Source organism: Plecotus auritus (assembly GCF_963455305.1).
Source record: "Plecotus auritus genome assembly, chromosome: 5".
In the NCBI taxonomy this organism is placed as follows: Eukaryota; Metazoa; Chordata; class Mammalia; order Chiroptera; family Vespertilionidae; genus Plecotus; species Plecotus auritus.
Window position 1 is genome coordinate 51,081,773 of NC_137776.1, and position 26,485 is coordinate 51,108,257.

General features: G+C 39.0%; 1 protein-coding gene across 2 annotated transcripts in view; it reads right to left on the reverse strand.

Annotated features, from left to right (window-relative positions):
- Positions 1-1,936: 1,936 nt before the first annotated feature.
- Positions 1,937-26,485, reverse strand: part of CERS6 (ceramide synthase 6) — a 264,685-nt gene continuing 240,136 nt past the window's right edge. Inside the window, exons 9-11 of one of the 2 annotated variants that reach the window (XM_080667728.1) lie at positions 10,672-10,828; positions 10,086-10,109; positions 1,937-7,515 (exon numbers count right to left, since the gene is read on the reverse strand). In XM_080667728.1, coding sequence (XP_080523854.1) covers positions 7,360-7,515; positions 10,086-10,109; positions 10,672-10,828 — 337 coding nt within the window. In that variant the 3' untranslated portion in view covers positions 1,937-7,359. The remainder of the gene's footprint in view (positions 7,516-10,085; positions 10,110-10,671; positions 10,829-26,485) is intronic. The other variant, XM_080667729.1, reaches the window with a different exon arrangement.

Sequence of the window (26,485 nt, forward strand, 5' to 3'; positions counted from 1 at the left end):
CCCCTCCATGCTGCCTGCTCTCCTGGCCTCTGGTTAGAGCCATGGGTGGCAATGGTTTCCCATGTTTGCTGGACTCTGGGTGCCTCACTTTCCTGTGTTTGATCTTATAATCCTACCCAGGCCTCAGGAAGTAGTCTTTTTAGTGAAGTTTTTCAACTCAACCATCTGACAGTGATTTCTGTTTCCTGCCCGGACTCTGACTGATGGAGGTTTTATGTAATTTTTTTACTTCAATGTTTAGGAATGATACTTTTGTGTCCTCATGCTACAGCAGCTTTGGGGATAATCAAGGGTGTGGTGCTCAGGCCCCAGTCACTGTGGTGGTTTTGAGGGACCACCTGCATCCCAGTAGATCTGGTCCCCTCCCTCTACCTGGCGTGGTTGTTCTGCCAGCTCTCATTGTTGTTGCACTGTGGCCACTGCTCCTGGTGAAGCAAGTGCAGTGTTCGTGGGAACAGAATTAGGGCAGAAATAACACGGGCCTACGTTGGAGGTGGCAGATTGAACGTGTCCCAGCAGCAAGGAAGGGGGCCTGGAGAGAAGCGGAGCTGCACTGTGGCTATTTGGGAAGATGCTTGTGGAGTTGGTCTGTGCTGTGCTTACAGAAGCAGAAGAGTCTCTAGCTTCCCGGAGTGGTGCATTTGCTTAGTGTCTATCTTTTTGTGCCTCAGAGAAATTTTGGCAGTTTATTAGAACAATTCATGCTTGGAATCAGATTGTTGTTGGGGTGGTTAAATATTTATAAGATTTTCCACGGGGAGTCTGCTTTATTTTTCATAACACTGGTGGTGGTGGTGGTGTGTCTGGTGGAATGTCAGTGCTATTTTAATGGCTTTTGAGACACTAGATGACATAAGCTGGAGAAGAAGGAGGCAGCTGGGGAAGACAAAGTGACAGAGGAAAGATGAGGAGGGAGAAAAGGCCTAACGAAGTGGGGCAGGGGCCCAGAGAAGACATGTCAGCCAAGCTTGTATGGTGTGTGCTGGACATACAACGGGAGGGTCAGCTGTGTGTGTTATCCTTTGAGTTGTTAGTCCTAAGTGCCTCTTTTATAGTTTGGAAAATCTGTAGAGTCTGATACATATGAACGGATATCTCTAAAAATCATGTATTTTCCAGAATGAAGTACTACATAATATTTAATATTGAGTTCTTATAGTTTAATTTTCAAAGACATACTTCAACATATATATGTTACATATATATGATATGTAAATGCCATGATTTTGTTAAATGAACATTTGTTAAGTGGAGCACAGGGTGAACTGAGGTTCAACAACAGATCACAAAAGAAATTGCAACACAGAAGTTTATTATTCGCTGGTCCTGAGGGAAGTACATGGCATGCCTCAAGAGGTCCCATGGGAAGGTAAAGGCAGGGTGCAGACACAGTGAGACAGGACCGGGGGTCACATACCTTTATTAGGGTCCGTGAGTGGAGTGCTTTGGGGTTCTTGGGCTGAGGCCAGATTAGTCAATTCAAACCAGAGAGCAGGGTTTTGGTAAGCCCCACAGGGGTCTCATCTAGGGTGCGTAGGCATTCAGGCGCTGGGAGGCAGGGGAGACTGTTGATCGCCAAGGGCTGTTGGGAAGGTCAATCAGGAACTTTACATTTGCTTGTAACCTATGGGCTGCTATCCAGGGCATGCATGGGCATGAGGGTGTCAATTTCAGGTCCCTGCAGGCCAGTTGGCCAAACAAAATAGATGCCAACGTAGCCATACCGGGGAGTAACTCAGCTAAATTCCCGACAACATAACATATATGTAACATGTAACACTCTCACTCAATCATCATAGTGAGTATTGGAATTTGAGGAGCCTGCAAGAAACCAGTAGGGTGATGTAAGCCCTGAAATAAGTCTTGCCCAGGAAGCCGTGGCATGTCACCAAACTCAAGCTGGTGGTGCGTATAGAAAAGGGCACTTACACTGCACTCTTAATGCTTATCTTTATTATGAAAGTGTTTCCAAAGTAAAATGATCCTCATAATAACAATTGTGTCCAGAGAACAACAATGAATAATTATATTTTCATATAAAAATCAGCACAACAGTACATAAAATAATTCTAATTGGCTAACAGTATACCATTCCACTTCTGACAGATGCCCAAGCACTGAACTGTCTTACAAAAAAAGTAAGTTTTGTCACCTACCCTATTTCTCACTGCAAGTTGAAAAAAAATCAAATCTAAAAACTAACCACCTCCCCCTTGCATGACAACAAATGGCTATTGAGGTCGCTGATAATGTGGGCAAACAAAGAGCTGATGGGAGTCATGAGCTAGCAGCATTATAAAACTTTTGGGAATCAAACTTGGACGGCGTGTTTAAATTAATGAAGCTCTAAGTTGAAGTTCCAGAATCATCACATTACTGTTCCTATTACAGAGCTAATTTCTCTTTGGCAACTAATCTTGAAAAAGCCCTCCTTTTTAAAGGGCAGTTTTACAATGACAATTTAAAACATTACTGTAGACTCCCCAAAATTATCTCTATAAAATTTCTTTTCCCCCCACTTAACATAGAAATCATACCAACAGCTGTTGTTCCTGGTATCCAGGCCATGCAGAATACACCAACATAGGAAGCCAACCTTTCATGGACCTGTGTTCAGGGAAATAGGCTTATGTGGACACAACACTTTTTAAGAAAAATGGCATCAGGCAGAAAAGGAAGTGGGGTACAACTGATCCAAAGGCTATGGGAAATTGACAGCAGAAAAGTGACAATATTTTGGCGTCCTTTTATCAGGAGTCCCAGGAGGCTGAAAGGAATGTGAGTGAATGAGATAAACAACACAGATTTTAGGCTAACAGGTCCCTCCCATCATTTCCTGCACAATCTTGAGAATGCCGTTTTTTTGGAGACACAATACAATATGCGATATGGCTAGAGATTTTTTATTTCTTTGATCTGATGAGGTCTTAGCTTGTGGTCATTTAATAATGTGTTCTTTTCAAAGGCTTCAGGTTGAACTCAAGTTCAAAATACCTGGAAATACTATGGTTCTCTTTTGGGTGCCAGCAGATCTTATCAACAGTTACTTATGATGTTTTATGTTCTTTAATATAATTTTCTCCATGAAAACCAGCACCAGGTATGCTCCCTCTGAGTATATATTAGAAGAGTTCCAAAGGCATGGAGTGGGCAAGAGGACAGGTCTCCTCAGCATTTACTGGGCGCCCCCTAGGGGAGAGTAGGGGACCCTGCACACAGAGGCAAACCAGAGGACTCTCTTCTGGATTATGACTGAAGAACTAAAATGTGGCCACAGTGTGAACCAGTGCTAATTACTATTAGGTAATTTGAGAATGGCAAAATTTCATTTTACCAAGAGAAACTTAAGTTGACTCTGGGGACAACAGTATCTTCATTAAAAACATATCCTGCTGCATTTTGCATGACTTTAAGAACTCTTTATGATTATTGACAGTATTATTCCATGGGTAGAATGCTAGACAGCAAATGCAATAACTAGAGCTAACTGCATTTTCTTTCCATACAAGTTACGTAGAGACTGAAAGTGCCGTGTCATCACTTTATCATCAGGCTGACTTTGATCTGATTTTTTCTTATTTGAATGTTAGAAACATTTCAGGGCTATTATTATTTATCAACAAAGCAGGAATCAGCCAGAGACAAAGAAAAAAAAAAGTAAGCTAATTGGAATCTTCAGAACTCAACTAGCACATGAAATGTAAACATATAACTTTTTGTTCCCTAACGGATTTCTTGAACCTCTCTGGACATAATGACATCATTACATATACTGATAAACAGAACCTTTTAACACCTTTGGATTTATTCTGTATACTTTTTATACTTCAAATTAAGAAAAATACTCAAATATCCAGGCAACTTTGGTATTAACATTTCCAAGAAAGGAATAAAAATAACTATCAATAAAAAATCATGAATAGATTGGGAACAATCACAGGTGTCCATAACGTTCTTTTATGAAGAGCGTTTGCAAAGACTCAAGTATGTTGAAATAAAATCTCATTTTTTACTTCTATCTAAGGTGAAAGTATTCAATTTGCTCAAATCCAAGCTCTAATATATGGAAAGTGTGGCAATAGAACTGGACATTTTGAGGTTCAATCACCATTTGGCCACAGGTGACCCAATCTTATTTCACTAGAGTAATTTCTCTCACCCAACTGCTTGCTTTCTTTAGAGAACCAACCTTTCTTCCCAGTTTACCTTTGTCAGGTGTGTTTCATTATCTCTTGGTACCTCAGAACACCATTATCTAGCAGCCTAGTAGGAGTTAGATTTCACTGTAATAAAATCTTGGGGTGAAGCAGCAATCATATGCAGTTTTTTCTAACATAGTTTAATAACCCAAAATACTGAGTTATTCCCTTATTCTCAACACTCATAGGACTCAATTTAGGAATGAGAACTGTATTTGGCATATCTGCTGACTGTAGGCCCTCTATCATCTAGATTCTGCAATATTTAGCTCTGAGGCTGAGAGACTGAAGAGATTCGACGACTCTCAGCTGTGTGTGTAGCATGAACAGGAAGTTGAGAGGCAGGAAGTTTCAATTGTACATAGTGAATGGTTTTTATAAAAAGAATATGGATAAGGATGAATTAGTGATATTTTGGTTTTATCACATTTTTTAAAACATACATATACATACATAGATCACACATTGATACCATTTATTGACCCAAGGCCAAAATTCTACTCAATTTTCTACTTTTTCCCCCACTAAGAGATCTAGAAGAGCTATATAACATTAGAGAATAAAGTATATTTTTTCTAGAGTCCTTCCTACATACCCTTAGTACCCTGGGAAAGTTTGAATGTGACCAGGAGGAAGGAGATATCAACATTGGCTAAGTTAATTAATGGAAACAACACTCTCACTAACCTACAGTTGAGTTTACAAAATACACTTCCAGAACTATGGCCTGGCACAGGTAGAGGATATTTTTCTCTCTCAGTCTTATCAGGCCACCATGGGAGAGCAGTAGACAGAGATATATTATTCTTCACCTCAAGAGGCCTACAAACACCATTTTGATTAGTCAAAAAGAACTCTTTGCCCGAAAATGTAAAATGAAATGAAAATCTGTAGATCTATTAAGGACTTGGTTAAACTGATGCCATCATTCAGAGAGGCTCTAAGTATTCCCAGTCCTCCTTCTAAATGACTTTTGGGAAAAACAAAAGATCGTTTAGGTTTGTCTTTGCTAAGGATAGACTCAATTTACTTCAGTGTATGCAACTCTTCCTTAATAATGTATAAGCTGATCTTTTGAAATTGTTCTTTTGTGCTAAAGAGTGTCAGATAATCCCAATTTGAACACACTGTGGTTCTCTGGTTTATTTCACCCATGGAGAGGACTTGCTCTGCACACTAAAGCAAGCTACAATCCACTCTTCTCTGCCATATTTTAGTTTTTAAGAACATAAATTTTCACCTTCTCAAAAATCTTCTGCCCTAACATGCTTGCTGTTACTTTTTACTTATCTACATCTTAGATGTTCAGAATACTTTTGACATTTTATATTGGCCTTATAAAATCAAACCATCTCCAAATTACACTCCTAAGCATATCCTTGTTTTGTGAACAATAAGGTTTTACATGAAGAATCAGTTTCATGGTGTTTCAATAAACAGGCAGACATATTTCTAAGCCTCTGCAGTTATTACTATGGACCAAACAAGAAACATACTAGTTTGTAACAAGGCGGGGAAAGATTTAATATTACAGTGTAAGGTTATTGTTTGTGAGCATTCTTTTAACTATAGATCGTAAATTGTGAGCACAAAGCTTTATTTATTGTTTTTTCAAAAAATGGAACTGAATGTGAATGGCTCTGAGCAGCGCATGCACTCACTAGTATTTTGCTGTTGTCTGCACTGTGCCTGATTCACACATTTATGTCACTGCACTGTGCTTTTCAACTCTCGTTTTACATGATGGTCTTTTGATTTATAAAGCAGGTATTTATGATACCTTTTTATTCCCTTACTAAAAGTTGGAAGGAAGGAGATATAATCTTTGGTTTGTGTGTATGGTTTTCTTATCTATACATAAATAACACTGCCATGAAAGAGACTATGGAAACTTATTTTTCAGTAGTCTTTCTCATTGCCAATATCGTCATTCTCCAGTCCAATTTTGTTTTTCTGGCAATAGTTTCATATGAGTAAAAATGCCTGTAAAGTGAACAAATCTTCAAAGAAGCAAATGAAAGTGCAATGCTCCTCGAGTAACAGGCAAGTCTTTCCGAGTTATGTTAGGAAGAAAAGACGAAGGGTGAAAGAGTCTTTCTCCCATTGGCTTTATTTTGCTCAGAAAAATAAAACTTCAAATTCAAATACTAGATACGGCACTTTCTTTGAAAGCAGATGCAATAAAGTGCTTTGCACCAGAGGTGACCTTTGCCAACTCTTGAAACTCTCTTTTTTCTGCTCCAAAATATACTCGATTTCTCTTTTTCGTGACATGACACAGGGGCAATGGTAGAATCTGGTTGTGATCAGCTGCTCTCTCTATGCTATTCTCAGATCATGAGACTAATTCCAGAGAGTGAGAATGGTTTCTCTGTGACTGAGACCTTCAGCAATGTCTTCCTCCAGAGCCAGGGCTCTGACCTCACAACAGAATAAAAAGATCTCTGTAACCTACAAGGTGAATCACCAACTAGCTACCACACTCACTGAAGAAATCTTGGCTGTGCACACAGGAGATGAAGTCTATTCCAAAGCCATCTAATACAAAACAATTTTTAAAAAGCCCTCCAATGACGATGCCCTTTCATTTAAACTGCTAAATGACCAGGAAGAGTGACAACAAAAACCCTGTCCTGTTGACACTGTATGCTGGGGGAATGGTCACTGAGACCGGGCACTGACACAAAGAAAGCAAACCTATGTGGAGCGGTAGGGGAACCTTGCACTGGGTTTTGCTTGCCCTAAGACAAGTTAAGTGGGTGCTCCTAGCAAACGGGGCTGCAGCAGTAGAAAGGGGTCGAAGCAGATGAAACATCTCTTCCTCACTGTCATGAGCCCAGGGAGTAAAAGGAAAGAGGAAACCGCCTTTTGTCCACAGATTTATAAACAAATACAAAAAATAAATAATATTCTAACACAATACAAATGCAAATACTGTTCCCTTGTGTCAATTACAAATACAGCATGCCTACATATAGAGAATAGTAATTCTTCTTCATTCACAGACGGGACAGATGGCAGTGCACTAGTCAAAATGCTTGGATAATCCTAATTTTTGTTTCTGGTGCTGAGATATTATGAAAGGAACTGCATTTGCAACTTATTAAATACTTCCAGGAACAAATAGTTCACTTTGTTCCGGACTTGTAGTTTTGAGTAATTAATCATCCACGGAGCAAGGGCCGGTCAGGAGATAGCCGTTGGTACCGCTGGTTCCATTGGTGGTGGTTGCAGTGTGGGGTTTCTTCCTTGGAGTTTCTTCCGAGTCCTCCTCATCTGAGCTAGATTCAATATCACTTCGATCATCCTTGGACACCTGTGGAATACAAGAAGTTGAGTGTAACCAGCTCCTAAGGAATCACTGAAGTATGGCATGCCCAGAAGCACATGCAATCATTATACCCGAAGGAAAACAGATCCAAATGTTAAAAAATCAAAGGGGATAAAAACTTTGTCATAGTAACGAGCTCCCCTTTACTGGAGATACACAATTTGAGTGATAAAGCCAGTTAACAAGGAATGTAGGTGGATTTCCCTATCACAGCGGGCTCTTTAAGGTACCTTCCTATTTTGAGAATGTACTAGATCACAAGTCCCACTTTCACCGGCAAAGTGGCCTACTGCACTACTGGAATGGCATTGTAGAAATATGGTACAAATGAGTCAATTTATACTTTGAATCCCATCACCCTTGCGAATCATTTAAAGTCAGCTCTCAATTAACTACACTAATGGAGATATTCACTAATTCAGATAATCAAATCATCATTCTTCTTTGGCTTTGCAATGAATTGTTTCATTATTTAATTTCTTTTCTGTCTGATAGAATTAAGTAGAAATTTTGTTTTATATACTAACTATATAAAACATAATGGCAGTAGGAGGCATTTTGAGAACCTGGGGGTGAGGTTTAGTTTTAAATATTTCCCAAAGAAAATTGACTGAGTGAATCAGCATGAACTGGTTCCCATTATTCCAGGGCTTTTCAATCCTCCATTAGGTAATGAGAATGGTCATATAAAAACCAGATATAAATCTATACATTACTGTAAAGAATGAAAAAAAAATCAGACTGTCTAGCAAGGACTTAATTTAGGGAGAAATTAAGGCAATACTCTACTTCTTTTAATATTAAAATAGTTTGAACCTCCTACTCTGTAAGTCTAAATTATGGTAAGCATTTTACACCAAAGGCCTTAAGACCTTTGAGTAATAAATAGCACCATTTACTTACTTTCTAAGTGGGGTGGACATAGGGACCTGGTGGCCTGGCTTCATAGAAATTTCCCTAGTCTAGTCACCTGTGATTCTCTAGGAGCTGGATTGGGGAGGTTGGCTAGGTCTCCTGGGAAATATATCAAAATTAACTGGGGGACTTTTCACGTCACGTCCTTTGCACCACCATAACTCCCCAACTCGAGAACCCTGGATATACAGTTGGGTGACAAAGTGAGTTATCAAGGAATGTAGATGGATTTCTGTGTCTCAGTGGCCTCTTTAAGGTACCTTTCTATTTTGAGAATGTACTAGACCACGAGTGCCCCTCCAAGTGGAGAGCCACTGGTACTGAGAGAACATCACCTCTGTTAGTGGGAGGGGATCAGAAATGACTGAGTAAATAGCGTAAAAATGGACCATACTCCAATGCCCCTTGAGATGAGGCTAAACTCACAAGGACCATCTCCAAGAAGATTAAGATACTAAAACATCAAAACAACTAGATTATAAGCATACTTGAACTTAAAGAAACACAGGTCACAAAGATGGCACTATAGTAGGGCTCCACTACATTTAGAAATCCATTAGCCATAAATCAAGCTGCTAATAGGAAAGAAAATTCTAGTTTCAGAGAGTGATTAATTTACATTTGCATGATTAGTAAGATTATTTTTAATTGCATTTGGGGGGAAAATCTATAGTTATGTTGCCATCAAAGAAAGGAACAATTTAGAATGTCTCAAAATAAACCACAAATAAATGAGTCCATAACCTATGGCCATGAATCATACTGTCCTAGGTGAGCAGTAATGGCAATTAAAATACTATGAAGCCTGAGCTCTGGAAAAAAATTAATGACTGTCTCTTCATAAAGGTGAGGAATAAGCTGGAGAGAAGACAATGTATCTGGTGGAAACAGCAATGCAGTGAGGACATAAGTGATCTAGACCACAGCATCCTTATATCTTCAGTTAATGTTATCCTACTGACAGCATTGTGTATGTGGAATTAATTTGTATCCAAATAAGAACAGAGCATTTTTAAAAAACAGAAATACATACTAACTTTAAAGAATAAGAGGTCACTGAGGGGGAAAAAAAAACACACTTTCACTTCTAAATAATGTATTAATAAAAATATTTTGGATTTCTATAATAAGAGCTGACACTAAGACCTGCCTTCATAGCACATGACCAGGTGTCCTGAGCCCCTCTGTGGAAGGGTCAGCTCTGTCTTCCTCACTGAGGACAAGATGGTTAGTTAAGTGCTCTGTGGTCTAGGGCAGAGCAGGCAAAGGAGCTAATACTCAGTACTCCATGCTGGACCATGTTTCCTCTCCTCAATGTAGTTCTCTTTCTCCTATTTCACTTTTGGTCTACTTCTGCTTTTTAGCCAACGTGTTAATCACTAATGAAAAAAATTCTTTTCCTTCTCTGTGGGATCATGCAGTTTAGCAGAATGCAAGCTCATACACAAGGGCATTAACCGAGCTGTTCCCAGTGTCCCTTCGCAGCTGGTGGGAGCCATACTCACTTAGAGCCTCCAGCCAGTGCCAGCAGATTAGACGGAACAATATGCATGGAAACAAAAGCATCTGAGTGCCCCTCCAACAGGCAGGCTAATGTGGCACCCAGGACAAGGACACAGAGGGACTTGTGAGAAACTTACATGTAAAGGGTTCCACTTCCCAGCCTTCCAGGGTGGCAGAAGGAAGAGAACAAACAACGAAAATAAGAAAATGTCATAGAGAACATTCTAGAAAGTCACTGCTCTACATAGAGGGGTTGGGGCTCAAGAAACTTCATTCAAATCAGCCTCATGAGTCCATTTTTTAACCAAAGAGATTCAACTAAGTTTCATTGGAAAAGGTGTAAATGGGCATACTGCATCAAGCAACCTTTCTCATAAAAGTAAAGAAGTTATTCAATTTCTGTTCAGCATACGTACAACCAGAAAAGGGCCAGGGAGACAGAGAGGGAGAGAAAGAATACAACAAATAACATTATCATTAAATTTAAAATTATAAATGCAGAACACCGAGAATCATCTTCAGTACAGCAATGCTACAACTCAAAAAATGAACTAAACAGAAGACAATGAATAAAAATTTAGTTTGTGTTTCTAGGAGGTTTTGCTAAATTTAAAAAAAAAAATCAGTTTTGAGGACATTTGAAATAATAATGTTCTCATTGATTCAGAGCAACCAAGAAATGTAATTATCTGGAACATATTAGAAATGGTGAATTTTACTTACCTTGCCTCTTGAAATAGCTTTGCAAGCTATTTTTACGATCAAGTAAGACCAGAAGCAGTTCAAGCCTTGTATCAGCAACAGCAGCAGGTTAAAAACCCACCAGGAAGGATAAGGCCCAACAATCTCCCAACTTTCAAATAGCGTGGAATTTAACACCCTAAGGAAAAGAAGAACGGTATCACTGAACACAACTTTTCACTTTGTCTTCAAAGAAATCCTAATACCTGCACAGAAGCAGCAAGTCAACAATATCCACTAACCACTCCCTGCCTGCAAAGCTGACCAGGTATTTCAAAGAGTCATCACCTGAACTATTCCCCTGGTGGCAAACATTCACTTTGATTCCAGTATGAATGGTGTGCTTATGCTCCTCCTTTTACTTTTGTCATAATTTCTTCCATTAATTTCCATGAAGTTTTTAGTTGTAATTCTACCTTTGCTTGCTAAAAGGCTTTTGAAGTTGCTTTTGGTCTTCAAATTAGTGAGGAATACTACTCAATAACATTACTGCAATAAAAAAGGGTAAATTAATTCCAAAAACACTAGCTATGTGTAAATCACATGCATAGTACAGTGGGAGCTAGAATATACTTAAGATCTAAATCCTGTCCTCAAGTGGTTTATAGTCTAGTAGGGAAGCCCCTGGAGGGTTCTTAATTTTGCAAGCTTTCCCCTGGGAAAGAATTTACAATTGAAATATATCATTTTGAAGTGATGTACTGAGATGAGTATTGGAAGGGTTTTAAAAGACTATTGGAATATAACGAATGTACTTAGTTTTAAAAGCATGTACTCAAAGTAGGCAAAATGGGGCAGCCACCTGGGCAGGTGCATGAGAGCTGGTTTCAGGGTTTGGCTCTCATCCCTGCTGTATCTGCTCCTAAGACTTCGGAAGTTGAGTCCTGCCTTCTGGACTCAGAGAAGAACATAACCACCGAATTTTGGTATCCCTCTTACTTCCTTGCTTTCCTCCTTCGTTAACTGTAGGACTGGTTTGGCAATCTGAAAGTGTTGATACTACTCATCTAAGTGTATTTCCCTCCCTGCCATTGCAGTGCTTTGCTGGGACCTTACAGGAGAGGTTAGGTGGACCACACCTAAGGGGGAGGGACTGAAAAACTCTTGAATATAAGACACAAACCACTCATACAAGAACAGAAGGCAGATATACAGAGAATTTTCATAAAAGAAAGAGTATAATGAGTGCTTTATGAGAAGTTAAGAAAAGTACTTTATGAATCCACAAAATAAAAACCCCCACTTATTGCAGTTGGGATAAGATGTAAAGAAAAAATAAGAATGAATAATAGGCATAAATAGGTTCCCTGTCCCCAGTTTCAGCAACCCGCCTGTACAGGCCAGAATAATAAGAAGAGAGTGTATGTCTAAATAACCCTGCCACACCAGTTGTCTCTCAAGAACAATAAACATAGATATTAAAATTCTAAAATAACAGTATGGAACTGACTTTGACAATTCATTGAAAGTTTATTACTCTATGCTATAGTAGTATTCATTCTGGTAGAGGGGGACCAACATTAGGAAATCTACTAATATAATGCATCATATATCCATAGACCAAATTGGTCGAGACCTAATCATTTCAATAGCAGTGAAAGAATATGGTAATGTTCAATTCTACATTACTGATATTTAAAACTTAGGACTCAAAGGACTTATTTAATATGACTTTTAAGCAACTCAAATCAGCAGCTGTCATCATATTTAAGAAACATCAAAATTTTTTTTCCTTTATAATCAGGAACAAACCACAAATAGCCAACATCACCATTATTATTTAACATTATTCTGGAAGTTCTGGCCAGTGAGTATGATAGAAAGTCAAAGACTTCATTTCAAATATGTAGATGTTAAATCTTTGTAACTATTTTAAAAACAGCAAACAATCAAAATTTCCAATATCAGGAAATGGTAAAAAATTAGTTTTCATTCTTAATATAGAAATTATGAAATCATGTTAAGAGTTTCTAATTATAGAGACAAATACATATTATCAACTCTATGAAATACACATGCACATATACACGCAAAAGAGAGAATAATACTTCCCTGAAAGGAATTAATCAAAACCATTATAGACTTTCTTCGATGAATTAGAGATTATGTATATTTTTCTCTTTACATTCTTCTATTTTCCAAATCCATGCCAAATAATTAGAAAAAAATACAAGTTATTTATAAAAGGTAATGTCAGGATAATGCCTATATTCTTGCCTTGTTAATTATAACAGTAATTGTACTTCAGAACTACCTCTACTTCTTGACATACTATTCATTTGGACATCAGAGAGAAATTAGTTTAATTTGAACAGAAAGAGGTCCTGCTGAAATAGCAACAATGTCTGCGTTATGCTATTCATTATGGATCAACCTTTGCTGGATTACAGCTTGAGCACCTTCCTCACCATAATGATCTGCTTGACTTAATTGGAACAGGGTGTCATGCAGTCACTAGTGACACAGCACCATATTAATTTCTGCAATGCTGCATCGGAATGCATGGGCTTTGCCATGACAATCTGTGGTGCCTCTGAGATGCAGCTCAAAAGTAATGGGATTTCTTTGAAAATAGAGTTGGCTGCCTGCAGAGACACTTGGGAAAATTTAATCAGAGCACTGATGGATATATCTCTTAGTGAGAAGCTTGGGGAGAAAAACAATGTATTAGGAATTGAGACTTGGAAAGAGAGATCATTATGTCACCTGGACTCTGAAATGAACCCAGGAAATAGGGTCTTTTTTAAAGCCACAGAATATTATGGATATAGCTGTACCTTTTTGTGTTTTGTTTTTTTTTTGGCAAAATATTAAAATGGTGATTAAGGCATTTTGTCCTTTCTCAGAGGTTTGGGTTAGGAGAATGTACCTTAATGATGCCATTGCAAAACAGAGTTCTGAGCAGTGGTTATTCTGAGGGGGGACTTTGGGGAGGAGCCATGAGGGAGGCTATGGGATGCTGGAAATATCCTAGAGCTTGATTGGGGTGGTGATTGCATGGAGTATACAAATATAACATTTAAAAAGGTAAAAATGTAGCAGGCTGTACACTGAAGATTTGTTCACTACACTGTATATGTGAATTAAGCCTCAATAAAATAAAATGGAAACAAGTGCTCTGTGGGCCAAACACTGCCAGTCTGCATTTTCTGGTTTGCATAATTTCTCTATCAGTGTACTTCCCCCAATACTCTGTGATCAACATGGCTCCTAAGAAAACAGACCCCACCAAATAATAGCTAGCTTATAGCATCAACCCTCCTACAGCTGCTCAAATAAAGTGGTGGCGACCTTAGAGGTATAGACACCAGAAAGGACCATTTTCCTTTTCCTGAATGCTGGGCTCACTTAACCACTAGATGGCACATCACACATGTGCAAGGAGTGTTCCACTAGGTCAGTTCTGCCTTCTGCCACTGTGGGTCCCAGCATGGAAATCACTTGATTTTCAGGTTACACCTTGCCTTCTAAGAATCCTAACAATGGAATGAAAGGCTCTAGTCCACACATCTTACTTCCTGCAGGATTCTAGAAAGAAATGGATGCCTGCAGGGCAAAGCTGAGCTCCGTGCAGTTCACTGGTGACCGGCAGATGCCGTGGTTACCACCCCCAAGGGCTGAGCCTTGATGGGTTATTTTAATGGATGTTTAATGAATCATAAGAATTTAATCTGATTATGCCCTATAGTTATTTTCTTTCATGCTTACATTTTATGGACGCTTCCTCTTAAATTTGATGATCACAGAATTATTATACAGGCTATACAAGGCAGGGGGAGGGAGAAATGCAAACATTCATGAAGAAAAGTTTACAATATTTTTTAAAGCAAAAAACTCCCCAGTCTCATTTTAAGATGATATTTAAGGCCTTACTCATTCACATTCTAAGCATCCATGTGACATCTGCTTTCCCCTTAAGCCTCAGGGTTCAGGAAGTCTCATACTATAATACAGCTCAGTGCAAAAAGCTGTTCAACGGCATCTGATTTGGAAAGCTACAACCAGTGCTTAATTTCTTCATCCTTAACGTGACTGTCCACTCAAAGTTCAACCTGATTATCTTTACTATGCAAAGTTAGATGAACAGTCTCACTTTCAGTGGATGTTTATGATAAGACCACGGCCCACAGCAAACACAAACTTTGCCTGTGCCCCTTCTCCCCTCTACCGCCACCGAAGACCACACTCTGAGCCTTGGGTTGTGTATTTCTGGAATAATCTATATAAAAACCATAATAATTGATTCACATCAAGTATCCAAAGAGAGTCAAGAGTTAGGGTCAGATGTCACTCTGAGGAGCACCGTGTAATACCAGGGAGGGTCCCTTAAAAAGAAAAATTTGCTTTGTGGTCAAATAAGGATGTTCTTTACCTCAGAGCTTTTGAATGGTCTTTGCTTTGCAAACATTTGTCCTAAGGAACTAATACGGAAGTTATAAAAAGATTTAGCCACAAGGATATTCATATGAATATTATTTATAATAGCAAATCATTGGAAACATCCTAAATAATGTCCAAAAATAGGGCACTGATAAATAAACAGCTTTTTTCATAAGATGGTTAATGCTGTAGTCACTATAATTATGTTCTATATAACTATTTAATAAAATGAGAAAATGATTACAGTATAATTTTAAATGAGAAAAGCAAAGCTATAAAACAATATGTACAGCCCAGCTGGTATGGCTCAGTGGTTGAGCACTGACCTATGAACCAGGAGGTCATGGTTTGATTCCTGGTCAGGGCACATGCCCGGATTGCAGCTTGGATCCCCAGTGGGGGGCATGCAGGAGGCAGCCTATCAATGATTCTCTTTCATCATTGATGTTTCTATCTCCCTCTCACTTCTTCTCTGAAATCAATAAAAATATGTTAAAAAAAATAAAAGCCCCAACACAAATAGCTGTGCCTAGGAACTTAAGAGAGAGAAGCCCCTGTGCCAAGATTAGGGCCTGAACCTTGAAAGCTTTCTCCAGCTCTAGCTGCCAGGCTGGGATCTGCCTGGTGGGATCCATTTGCTGGCAGACCCAGGGCAGGTGCGTATTCAAACAATTCTCTGAGGAAGAAAGGCATATGAACACCTTGCTGTGAGAGAGGGCAGGCAGTCATGCGGCACCGGCTGCTCGGGGAAGGCATGTGGATTCAGGAGCTGGGGGACAATGACTTCTTTTGCAGAAATCCCCATTGCAAACCCATCAAAGTACTGGCTCATGTTAAGGATGGCAGTTTTATTTGGCAATCATCTTCCAATAGTCAAAGACAGTCTACAGAGTGTCCTGGGGGTTTTATCTAAAAAGCAAAAAAAGTCCAGCTGGCATGGCTCAGTGGTTGAGTGTTGACCAATGAACCAGGAGGTCATGGCTTGATTCCCAGTCAGGGCACATGCCTGGGTTGTGGGCTCCATCCCCAGTGGGGGTGTGCAAGAGGCAGCCAGTCAATGATTCTCTCTCATCATTGATATTTCTGTCTCTCCTTCTCCCTTCCTCTCTCTGAAATCAATAAAAATATATTTTAAAAAATAATTTAACTAACAAGACAAGATGTTCTTTCTGCTTCTGCTAGTTGTAGTGTGTTCAACTGTGCTTATCCATTTGACCTCAATTACTTCTCTCCAATAGTCCCTGATCATGAATAGGATGTTTACAGTCAACCAGCTGAATATAAGACTTCTACTCGCACTGACAGAAACAGCAATAGCCAAGGCCATACCTTACATCACAGAGGAAATTTCGTACACACCATTCGAGACCTGAGTGTACAGGGTCTAGGGTCTTACCAGAAGGTTTAAGTGGTGTTCAGGGAGCATCAATGCAGCTGTCACTCAAACAGCATAGATGCCGGGGAAAGCACTTCCTCAAGGGAAAAGTGGATAAAGGATATGAATAGACGTTTCCCAGAAGAAATACAAATGGCTTATAAAAACATGGATAAAATGTCCCACTGTGCTTATAATCCACTAAATACAAAATTAAAACATGAGACATGTGTGCTCAAGTTTTTGGGGCTGAAGCGTCATGACGTCCGCAGCCTCATTTGAGGTGACTTGGCAAACATCTGTGTAGGAATGGACATTGCAGGTGCTGGCCACTGGTGAATGCAGGGGAGGAGGTTGTGAATGTTCAGTGCATTTTTTCAAATTTTCTATAGGTCTGAACATGTTCAAATTAACAAATTAAAAGAGAACATTTAAACTATCAAATCATCAATTGTACATTAAAAAGATGATAAAATGCTGTTGTAAAAGATAGAGTGAGCCAGGCCAGTGTGGTTCAGTAGTTGTGTGTCGACCCATGAACCAAGAGGTCACAGGATCGATTCCTGGTCAGGACATGTGCCTGGGCTGCAGGCTCAATCCCCAGTAGGGGGCGTGCAGGAGGCAGACGACTGATGTTTCTCTCTCATCAATGTTTCTATCTATCACTCTCCTTTCCTCTCTCTCTCAAATCAATAACAACATATTTATTAAAAAAATAAAGTGAAAACAACACTCCTATGTGGCTGGTCAGAGTGTAAATTGGTGAGTTCTTTATAGAAAGTTTGGCCAAACATATAAAGAATATTTAAAAGTGATTCTTAATTCCTCATAAATTCACTTTTGAAGTTATCTACCTTTGTCTTTAAAGAAACGAGTTGTAAAAAAATTTAAGTTCAAGAATGTTCATGCTCTACTGTTTTTAACAGCAAATACCTCCAAATGGTTCAAAAGGCCTGTCTGTATGGTAGAATGCTGTCCATACATTAAAATCATGTCTTACAGCTAAATGACATGGGAAGATCCTCAATTTAACAAAAAGTGAAGAAAATCAGATTAAAAATTGTACACAATATGAGCTCTAATTTTCAAATGTACAAACATTTTATCCACAACAGATAAAATGTAATGAAAAGAAAATATTCCACAATGTTAACACCGGTTATTCCTGATTCTAGAGATCAAAGTACTTATATGCATATATACATAACCCATGGGTACAGACTGTAGTGCAGTGAAAGCCTGGGGAGTGGGCAGGAGTGAGGTGGAGAGGGATCAATGGGGAAAATGTGAGACATCCTTTCAACAAGAAAGATAAATTTTTAAAAAATATTTTCTGTACTAGTTTCCAAATGCACTGTTCTTGTAGTTAGAAAAAACACAAAATATATTTTCAAGGTGATTTAATAAGAAAAACTGTCAAGCAAAACTTTTGAACTACCCTTCCAAGTCAGTTCAAAACACCTGTTTGTGTTCCCCTTTAGGGGGAAGAGGTGAAGCTGAGGGTCGAGGCCAGGGCTGAACACCGTCAGGAATGCCGTGGTGGACACATGGAGTAGAACTCAGATCTGAGCCGCAGCTATTGGTTTCAGGGTTTGCATTCCTATGTGCAAGTACCCTTAGCGTGGCACTCGAATGGTATTAAACAAACAGGTCTAAGAGGAAAAACTCAGGAGGCCAAAAGGGCCTCTCAGATTATTCTGCCAAACCTTCCTTAGGCTGAGGTCACACGTGGACCATGATGGTAGCGATGGGCCTCTGTTTGTGGTCTGGTCACAGGGCTCCCGATGTTAGGATAAAGAGTCTGGGGTGAAGCATATACTAGTAGCAGATGCTCCACAAACACCTTTTTTTTGTGGGGGGGGGGCGCAAATATTTTTGGTTAACTTATAAACATGCATGTGATTTTTGGAGTTTGTATACACCATATACAGTACAGTGTGTCCATTGAAAATATTAAAAATCAGCTTTTAATGGAAATGGTGTTTTTCACTGTAAAATGAATTCCCCTTAATGTGCAGAATCCAGAGACCTCATTTCTCCACTTCCCACCTTGTGCCATGTGCTTCAATGAGCCTGTTCTGTAGGACAGTTCCCAGTCTGGCTGCTCATTGGAATTCCCTCCAGAGACTACCATTTAAATGGTCTGGGGTACAGCCTTGGTGGTGAAATCTTTAAAAGGTCCTGGACAATTTCAATGTGCAGACAAGTTTGGGATCTGCTTCTGTAGGCTTATTTTCTTCTTTTGTTCTCTATTTCCTTCCTTTCTTTTTTAAAAATTACAGATAATTCTGAGTAACTTTTTTAAAAAATTGATTTCAGAGAGAAAGGGAGAGGAAGAGAGAGACAGAAACATCAATGATGACAGAGGCCTCCTGCACGCCCCCTACTGGGAATCGAGCCCACAACCTGGACATGTGCCCTTGACCAGGAATTAAACTGTGACCTCCTGGTTCACAGATGAATGCTCAACCACCGAGCCACAATGGCTGGGCTCAAGCTTCTTTCTGTTCCAGGAATAGGCCAACACGGTTCCCACCTCAGGGTGATGGCACTAGCAGTTTCCTATGCCTGTCCTCTCCCTATGACTTGTCCTTTAATGTGTGTCTATTTCATTGTAGATACTTTTCCATGATCTTATTGCCTCCCACTGTAAAGCATAAGCTCTGAGAGAAAATGACTGGGTGCATTTGACCTGCTTTGGATCTCTACAGGCACTATGAACTCTGTAGTACTAGTATACTGGGTGCTGATAAGATAACAGGGGCTACTGATCAATCCCCACTCCAAGAAAACTGATGGTAGACATGGCCCTCACTTCAGTAGCCAGAATATCCCTCCTGGGCACCCTGATTTACAAGTACAGACAGACAGGGCTGCTCCTCACACTCGCCTTGCAGTTATTTATACTCATGGGCATAATTTGTCAGTGCACTGTGCCACAAAAATTGCTTTTGGCCTGCTTACTGCCAGGACTTCAGTTTCAGCAAAAGCATTAGACACGCAACAGAAAAAAGAATGAGAACATAGGCCCCTGCAAATAAAGTTATTAGCATGGCAGGCATAAAGGGGATGAAACCTCACACGGAGGCTAACACAAAGTGACTTTGGGAGCCGTTTCAAGTGAACTCCATCTCAGGCAGAACTGAAGTAAATTGCAATACCAACAAAATGCTAACACTATGCATTTTTATTATTATCCACCAGGAGTTGCTTTTCCTCTGCAAAGTAAGACAAATGGCAGTCAAGTCAAAGCTCAGATTTTTCTCTCTAAAGCTCTGATTGAAGTCGGGCCCTTGTTAACTGTGGAGCTGCTGAGAATGCGTTCATCCTTTGAAATAGGTATATGCTGAAATTGGTGTTTTCATATGCCAACTGTAGAACTCTGGGACTTCTATGTTATTGGCGTGCCCCTGCACCAAGGAGCGAAGGCTTACAATACAATTATTGCTGCTCCTGAACGCAGCACGGGCACATTTACGGACTTAGAATGTGTGTAAGGACACACCTTTAAAGTGTGCCCACCTGAGCTAAGGGCTGTGGTCCTGAAATAACCATTTCCTTTATTTCTATGTGAACTTATTTCATCAATGGTTTTCCAGCTAAGTTTGTCTTATTTTGTTTTAAATACTCCTACATACATACATAATACATATATGTGTATATATATGTATATATGATTATATATATAGCTATAGATCTATCTATCTATCTATCTATCTATCTATCTATCTATCTATCTATAATTACCTGCTTGTCACCTCGAAAACCAAATTCACACCCTCCCACCGCAAACCTATTCTTATTGCAAATAACACCACTACCACCACTACAGCCATTCCCATTATTAAGCATTATAACTCCATACATGTACTATTGTTTCCATCCCCATATTTTGCAGAAGAGGTTAGAGTGAGCAGGTAATTCACCCAGATTCATACAGACAGAATGATAGAGCTAGGATTTGAACACATACAAGGTTATCCAGAACCCATTCCCTTAACTACCATCTCCTTCCTCAGTTGAGTTACTTAAATTAAAATTGTGGTGTCAACCTTTATACCTCCATCAACTTTACCCATCCCCTTTCTAACAAATCTCCTAAATACTTCTGGAATACATTTACTTCTGTCTACCATGGCTACTACAACTGTACTCTAAACTACTTACGCAGTTACTGTATTAGGTTTCTAATTAGTCTCCTAGTTAGACCTTGTTTCAAGGTATCATAAACAAAAAGACCATGAGAGCAATGAAGTCATGTAGCAGTATTTGGTCAGGAAGTGATCATCCAAATAGTCCACAAGATGTATATTTTTAAAAATCAGAGTGTCACTGTGAACAATTTCAAAACACGTTCTCAAGTCCCGGGGATATCCTTGAGCCCCCAGTGGCCACACTAACCTAAACTCACCCTTAAGATGACAGATTCCAAGTCATTCCTCGGGGAATTATTCTCTGTCCCTCAGAATAGATTGGATTCTCACAGCAGCCAATACATCTTCATAATACCATTGTAACTGGGAGAATGATGTCTGCCTCTCTAATTGAAAGGGCAGGGACTGAAATGTTTGGCTTTTCATTAACAGTCTCATTACCTCCTACAACGTTTGGCAAATTGTAAGTTTCAATTACTTGTAGGATAAATGGAATTTTTCCATAATTACAATGGCTTTAACATTTTCTGGTTCTGAAAGTAATATGTATCATGTAGAAATTTCAGACTATGTAGAAAAAGTTAAAGTAAATTCCTTTCATTTTTTTCTTCAAATTGTTCTTGATCCATGTTTATTTTCACCTGTAGAGAACCAACTTTGTGTGGTGCTGTTTAAATAACAATGTGTATGCAACTGAAAACCCATGGGATTTTCCCTACATGGGACACCAAATATGCTTAAATTCTGGAAAAGGACACACCACTGATCTTTCCCCCACTCTTTTCTGCCATATTGGACTTTTCAAAATCAGACCCTAATTTTTTTGAAACATGTTTTTATTGACTTTAAAGAGAGAAGAAGGGAGAGGCAGAGAAACATTGATTGGCTGCCTCCTGCACGCGCCCCCCCCCACCCCCACCCTGGCCCGCCGCTTACTGGGGATTGAGCCTGCAACTCAGGCATATTCCCTGACCAGGAAGCTAACAGATGAGCTCTTGGAACATGGGCAATGCTTGCTCAACCAACTGAGCCACACCAGCTGGGCTCAGATCCTAATTTGACCAAGAGAGTTTAAGGCATATCCCTCTAAATGTTGGCTCTTTCAAACTCATCTTCTCTCCTACATTCCTTCCCATCCTCTACATACATTGCTAGACAATAGAACAGTTGCATTACTTAGTATAAAACTGAGGATTCAACTATTTGTGCTTAGCAAAAATTAAATTAAAAAGCACAAAATAATGAGAACAAAAGAAAAATAAGTTAAATAATGTGGAAGAATCCAACAGCCATTTTCTTAACTCACTTGAGATAGGGGACATGTATCTTTTCTACCCTTGGACATTCTTACCTTAAGCTTTTACCTTACTTGCCTTTCATAGTGAGACCATCTTATTGCACATGGTCAATTTAGGGATATATACTCAGTTTTTACATACGATCCAACCTTGCAACCTATCTTCTGAGTAAATTCTATTCCATTTCATATTGTGTTTTTCCCTCTTTGCTTTTGCTCATGGTGTTACCTTGGCATGGCTTGCCCTTCCTCCTATTTATTATGTATTAATTCTTCAAGGCCCAGCTCAAATATCACTTCCTCAGTGAAACTATCTTTATGTTCCTGATCATAATCAATCAAAACTTCTCTACTATCAAACTGTACTTCTATTGGCTACTTCTGGTTGCCCTCTGTGGGTAGACTAGTAATCCAATGTCAGAGGTGGATTGCAAGCTTCTTGGAGAAGAGGAATCATATGCATTTTTGTGTCCCTGCTGATCAGCCCTGAGCCTGAGTAAGCCTTTGGTAATTTATACTTGGTTTAAAAACAGAACCTCATGAAATTTTCTTTCATCCATGGCATATTAAAACATCTGTGATACAAATACTAAGTTATAATATTGTTCTATGCTTAAATCAAAATCTATCCCTCACTTGATTATTCGCTTAATACATTCAAGTTCTTATCTAAGGAACAATAGTGAATCTTAAGCTAGAGTTTAAAATGTTTTGAAGTTCTAAACTTCCATAGTCTTAGCAGAACACACCTATCACAATGTTAAAATCTCAATTATATAAAGAAGGATAATTTAGATGCATCACCAGCAACAAAAGTATCTATTTTCTGTTTGGTTCCTGATAAACTGCCGCTGTTTATTGTTTAATAATCACCACCATCTGTCATGTAAATTTTTCATACCATCTGTCACTACTGCATGGTAGAGCAAAATTTTGGTCAGATATATTGAGCTCTGTGCAAATAACTGTTAGCAGAAAGCAATGTTTTGACTTTCATATACAACTTGTCACAGAAAGAATCCTATCTTAAGTCAAACAACTCGTAATAAGTCTCTCATTCTGTACATATAAAATATAGCTAAATTTCATAATTTGGTTTTTAACTTCTATTATTGAAGAATTTAGATATGTACATGAAGGGAAAGAAAACAGTATAATGATCCCACCACCTTAATACACAGTCATCAGCAGCTTCAACAGTGATCAACTCATGGTTAATGCATTTTCATCTATATTTCCCTCCTCTGCCTACCTAGAATTATTTTGAAACTGATCCCTGAGACCATATTATTTAATCTATAAATACTTCAAAGTATTTTTAAAAAACCTAACCACAATGCCATTATCACACCCATTGAGCCCATTTTAATCCTGCTGCTGAAATGAATCTTACTGAATATTTCCCTGTAAATAGATCAAAAGCCCTTTATAAATGGTACACAGGCTGTCAATTTTACAAGGCTACCTCTAGGACAAAGAAAAACAGCTTATTCCCTGAATGCTGCTTAATATTGAATTCAATTTTTGGAACAGGGATGCATATGATATTCCTTTACACACCTATAAGGTAAAGAACAAAGTTACTGGCATCCACACTATCATATCAAGCTTGGCAGCCATTCTTCTTTTTCAGCTTTGCCTAAGGTAAAACCCAGATAATTTCATGCTGAATCTCAACTGTACATCTGAACAGTTGGTTTTAGACACTGCAACGGTTCATTTTATAATCTCACATCCCCCCTAATAAATTTCCTATGAATACTGGCTTTAAAGAATCTTAAAGAGGCATTTCTTAAAAAAACAAAACAAAAACTAAATGCCATATTTTTCAAAAGGTCACTGCAGAATATTTTTCTTTACACAAAAGAGGAAAAGGACATTTATGAGATGAAGTGTCATTCTGTTAACCCAATATTGAATTTTCTATTGTTGGTACTCAGTCTCTCCTGGGAGCCTCTTAATTGAACCGGTCTTGAAAGGTTTTCATTGTGTTTTCCCTCCGACTCTCTTATGGATTACAGACACATTCATAGTGAATACAGCTCTAATGGAAGATCTTGGCATCCCATTACTCAGTCTGGTCTCTGTCACAATTGCTCTTGCCTCTTAGGAGGCTGGCATGCTATCAGGTCAAGAAGAGGTCAATGTACAAAGACACAGAAAGCATCGCTCTTCACAGGGAACAGAAAAACAGGGGTAGAAAGAGATGGTACAGCCAACCACTAACTAATAACCTTCACATAAATTCTGAACTAATTTCTAGATCTTCATTCCCTAAATAATTTTGAGAACCACTTGTTTAGAACTATGGTTCTCAACCGGGGCCTATTTTACCCTCAGGATACATTTGGCAATATCTGGAGACATTTTTGGTTTTTATTACTAGTGTGTATATGCGTTACTGGCATCTAGTGGATAGAGGCCAAGGACGCTGCTAAACATCCCATAATAAACAGTACAGTTCCACCACAAATAATTATCTGCCCAAATGTTAATAGTACTAAAGTGTAAAAACTCTACTTCAGAGTTATGTTTATGAGTAACACGAATACCCCTAATTGAACTAATACCCACAAGTGAATGTCTTAAAATGGTTTTGATGAAGGTTTTAATATCTACATCCAGATTTATTTTCAGAAAGCAATAGGAAAAAAATGAAGGACATCATAGAATCTTTTTATTTTAAATATATTTTATTGCTTTTTTACAGAGAGGAAGGGAGAGGGATAGAGAGTTAGAAACATCGATGAGAGAGAAACATCGATTAGCTGCCTCCTGCACACCTCCTACTGGGGATGTGCCCGCAAACAAGGTACATGCCCTTGACCGGAATCGAACCTGGGACCTTTCAGTCCACAAGCCGACACTCTATCCACTGAGCCAAACCGGTTAGGGCATAGAATCTTAACATATATCCACCTCTCCAGTTTAAAAAAATTCCTAAGGTGCTCCATGTGTCTTTTCTTTCATAACAAACACCTCCATGCTTACAAAGAATGTTTTCTCATCTCCGCTTGGGTTGCCACCTATGTGGGTTTTAGTAGGAGACAGGTCTGTGACCCTGGTCTGTATTCCAAATAGTCCCGTGGCACCATGTTGAGCATATTGTAGGGGCCAACACACTTACTGTGTTCTATGGTATACTGGGTGGTAGGCTATCCAGTGGGAAATAAATTTATTTAACCTTCCTATATCTCCCTTCCTTTCCTTCTGAGCTATGTCAGCCTAAAAACTTATTTTAAGTGCTACTGGTCTCACTAGCATTCTGTATTCTGCACTCAGAAACCATTTTGGTCAAAGGATCACACTCGTAGAGGCCTGAGTGAAGCAGTCTGATTAAAGGTGTTTTCACAGTCCATCTAAATAGAAGAAACAAATTAGGGATGTCACCCCCATCCCTGATACACCTCAGGACAAATCATTCTTGTAGAAACTAATAGGAAGCAGAAATGACTTGTGAGTACAATAATTTATAGGCTAAATCTATCATAACCTCAATTAAATTAGTTATTGACTTTATATACATTTTGGAGAGGTGGTGGAGAGGGAATAGGGGAGAAGTTTGCTATAAGCATTAGCTGACATTTAGTTGTATTAACACTAACTGTGAATGAGCCAGGCACAGAGCTAAATAGTCCTATATTGACTAAATAATCAAAGTGCTGTATTGTTCAATTGAGGAGAGGTGAGACATTAAGATCACTCTTTCTACCTAAAGAACACATTCTCAGTAGAGAACTGGTGGCTTTGAACACAGTTGAAAGTGTTTTCACCCTTGGGCAAACTACGGCCCGCAGGCCGGATTCGGCTGTTCTATCTGGTTCTCTTGCTCGCCCCTCCACTCCTTTACTTTGAATTTATATTAGTTCACACAAACACTCCATCTGTGCTTTTGTTCCGGCCCTCCGGTCCAGTTTAAGAACCCATTGTGGCCCTCAGTCAAAAAGTTTGCCCACCCCTGGTTTATATGCTTTGATTTGTGGTTCACTGATTTTTTATTTTTTAACTTATAGGCCTAATTTTTAGTTTTTTAAAGACTGTTCCACTTTATGCTTAAGGAGATGAATTCTCCAGCATCATTTGCCAGGACACTGATTATATATAAGTGGGAGAATTTTTTTTTATGAACAATAAATGTCTTGCACTGTGAAAATAGCAGCTTGACTCCCACATTCATTTAGCAGCAGGAGGCATGAAATGGATTGGCCCTATTGAATTATTCCTGAAATGTGTTGCAGATGCATATAGATACATCACTAAATATAAACCTAATTGCTTCTTTCTTTTGTTTTTGTCTCACTGCTAAGCAACTTTTAAAAGCAAACTATTTATACAGGATGAGTTCTTTATCATCACTATTCTTCAGAATAAAATCCAGCTGAAAGCAAAGCAATGCATGTTCCCAAAATACAATCGTGTGAACCCTGTTGGCTACTGAAATTTGTAACTCATGGACTGTCAAATGCTGCCATTTTGAAGAGTATATGTCTTTGTTTCTGAAGAATTTGTTCATTCGGGTGGTTCAGTATTAGCTTCCTATTTATAGTGGCATGAGTTTTACCAAGGCGGTGTGCTGCTCAGGACTCCCTT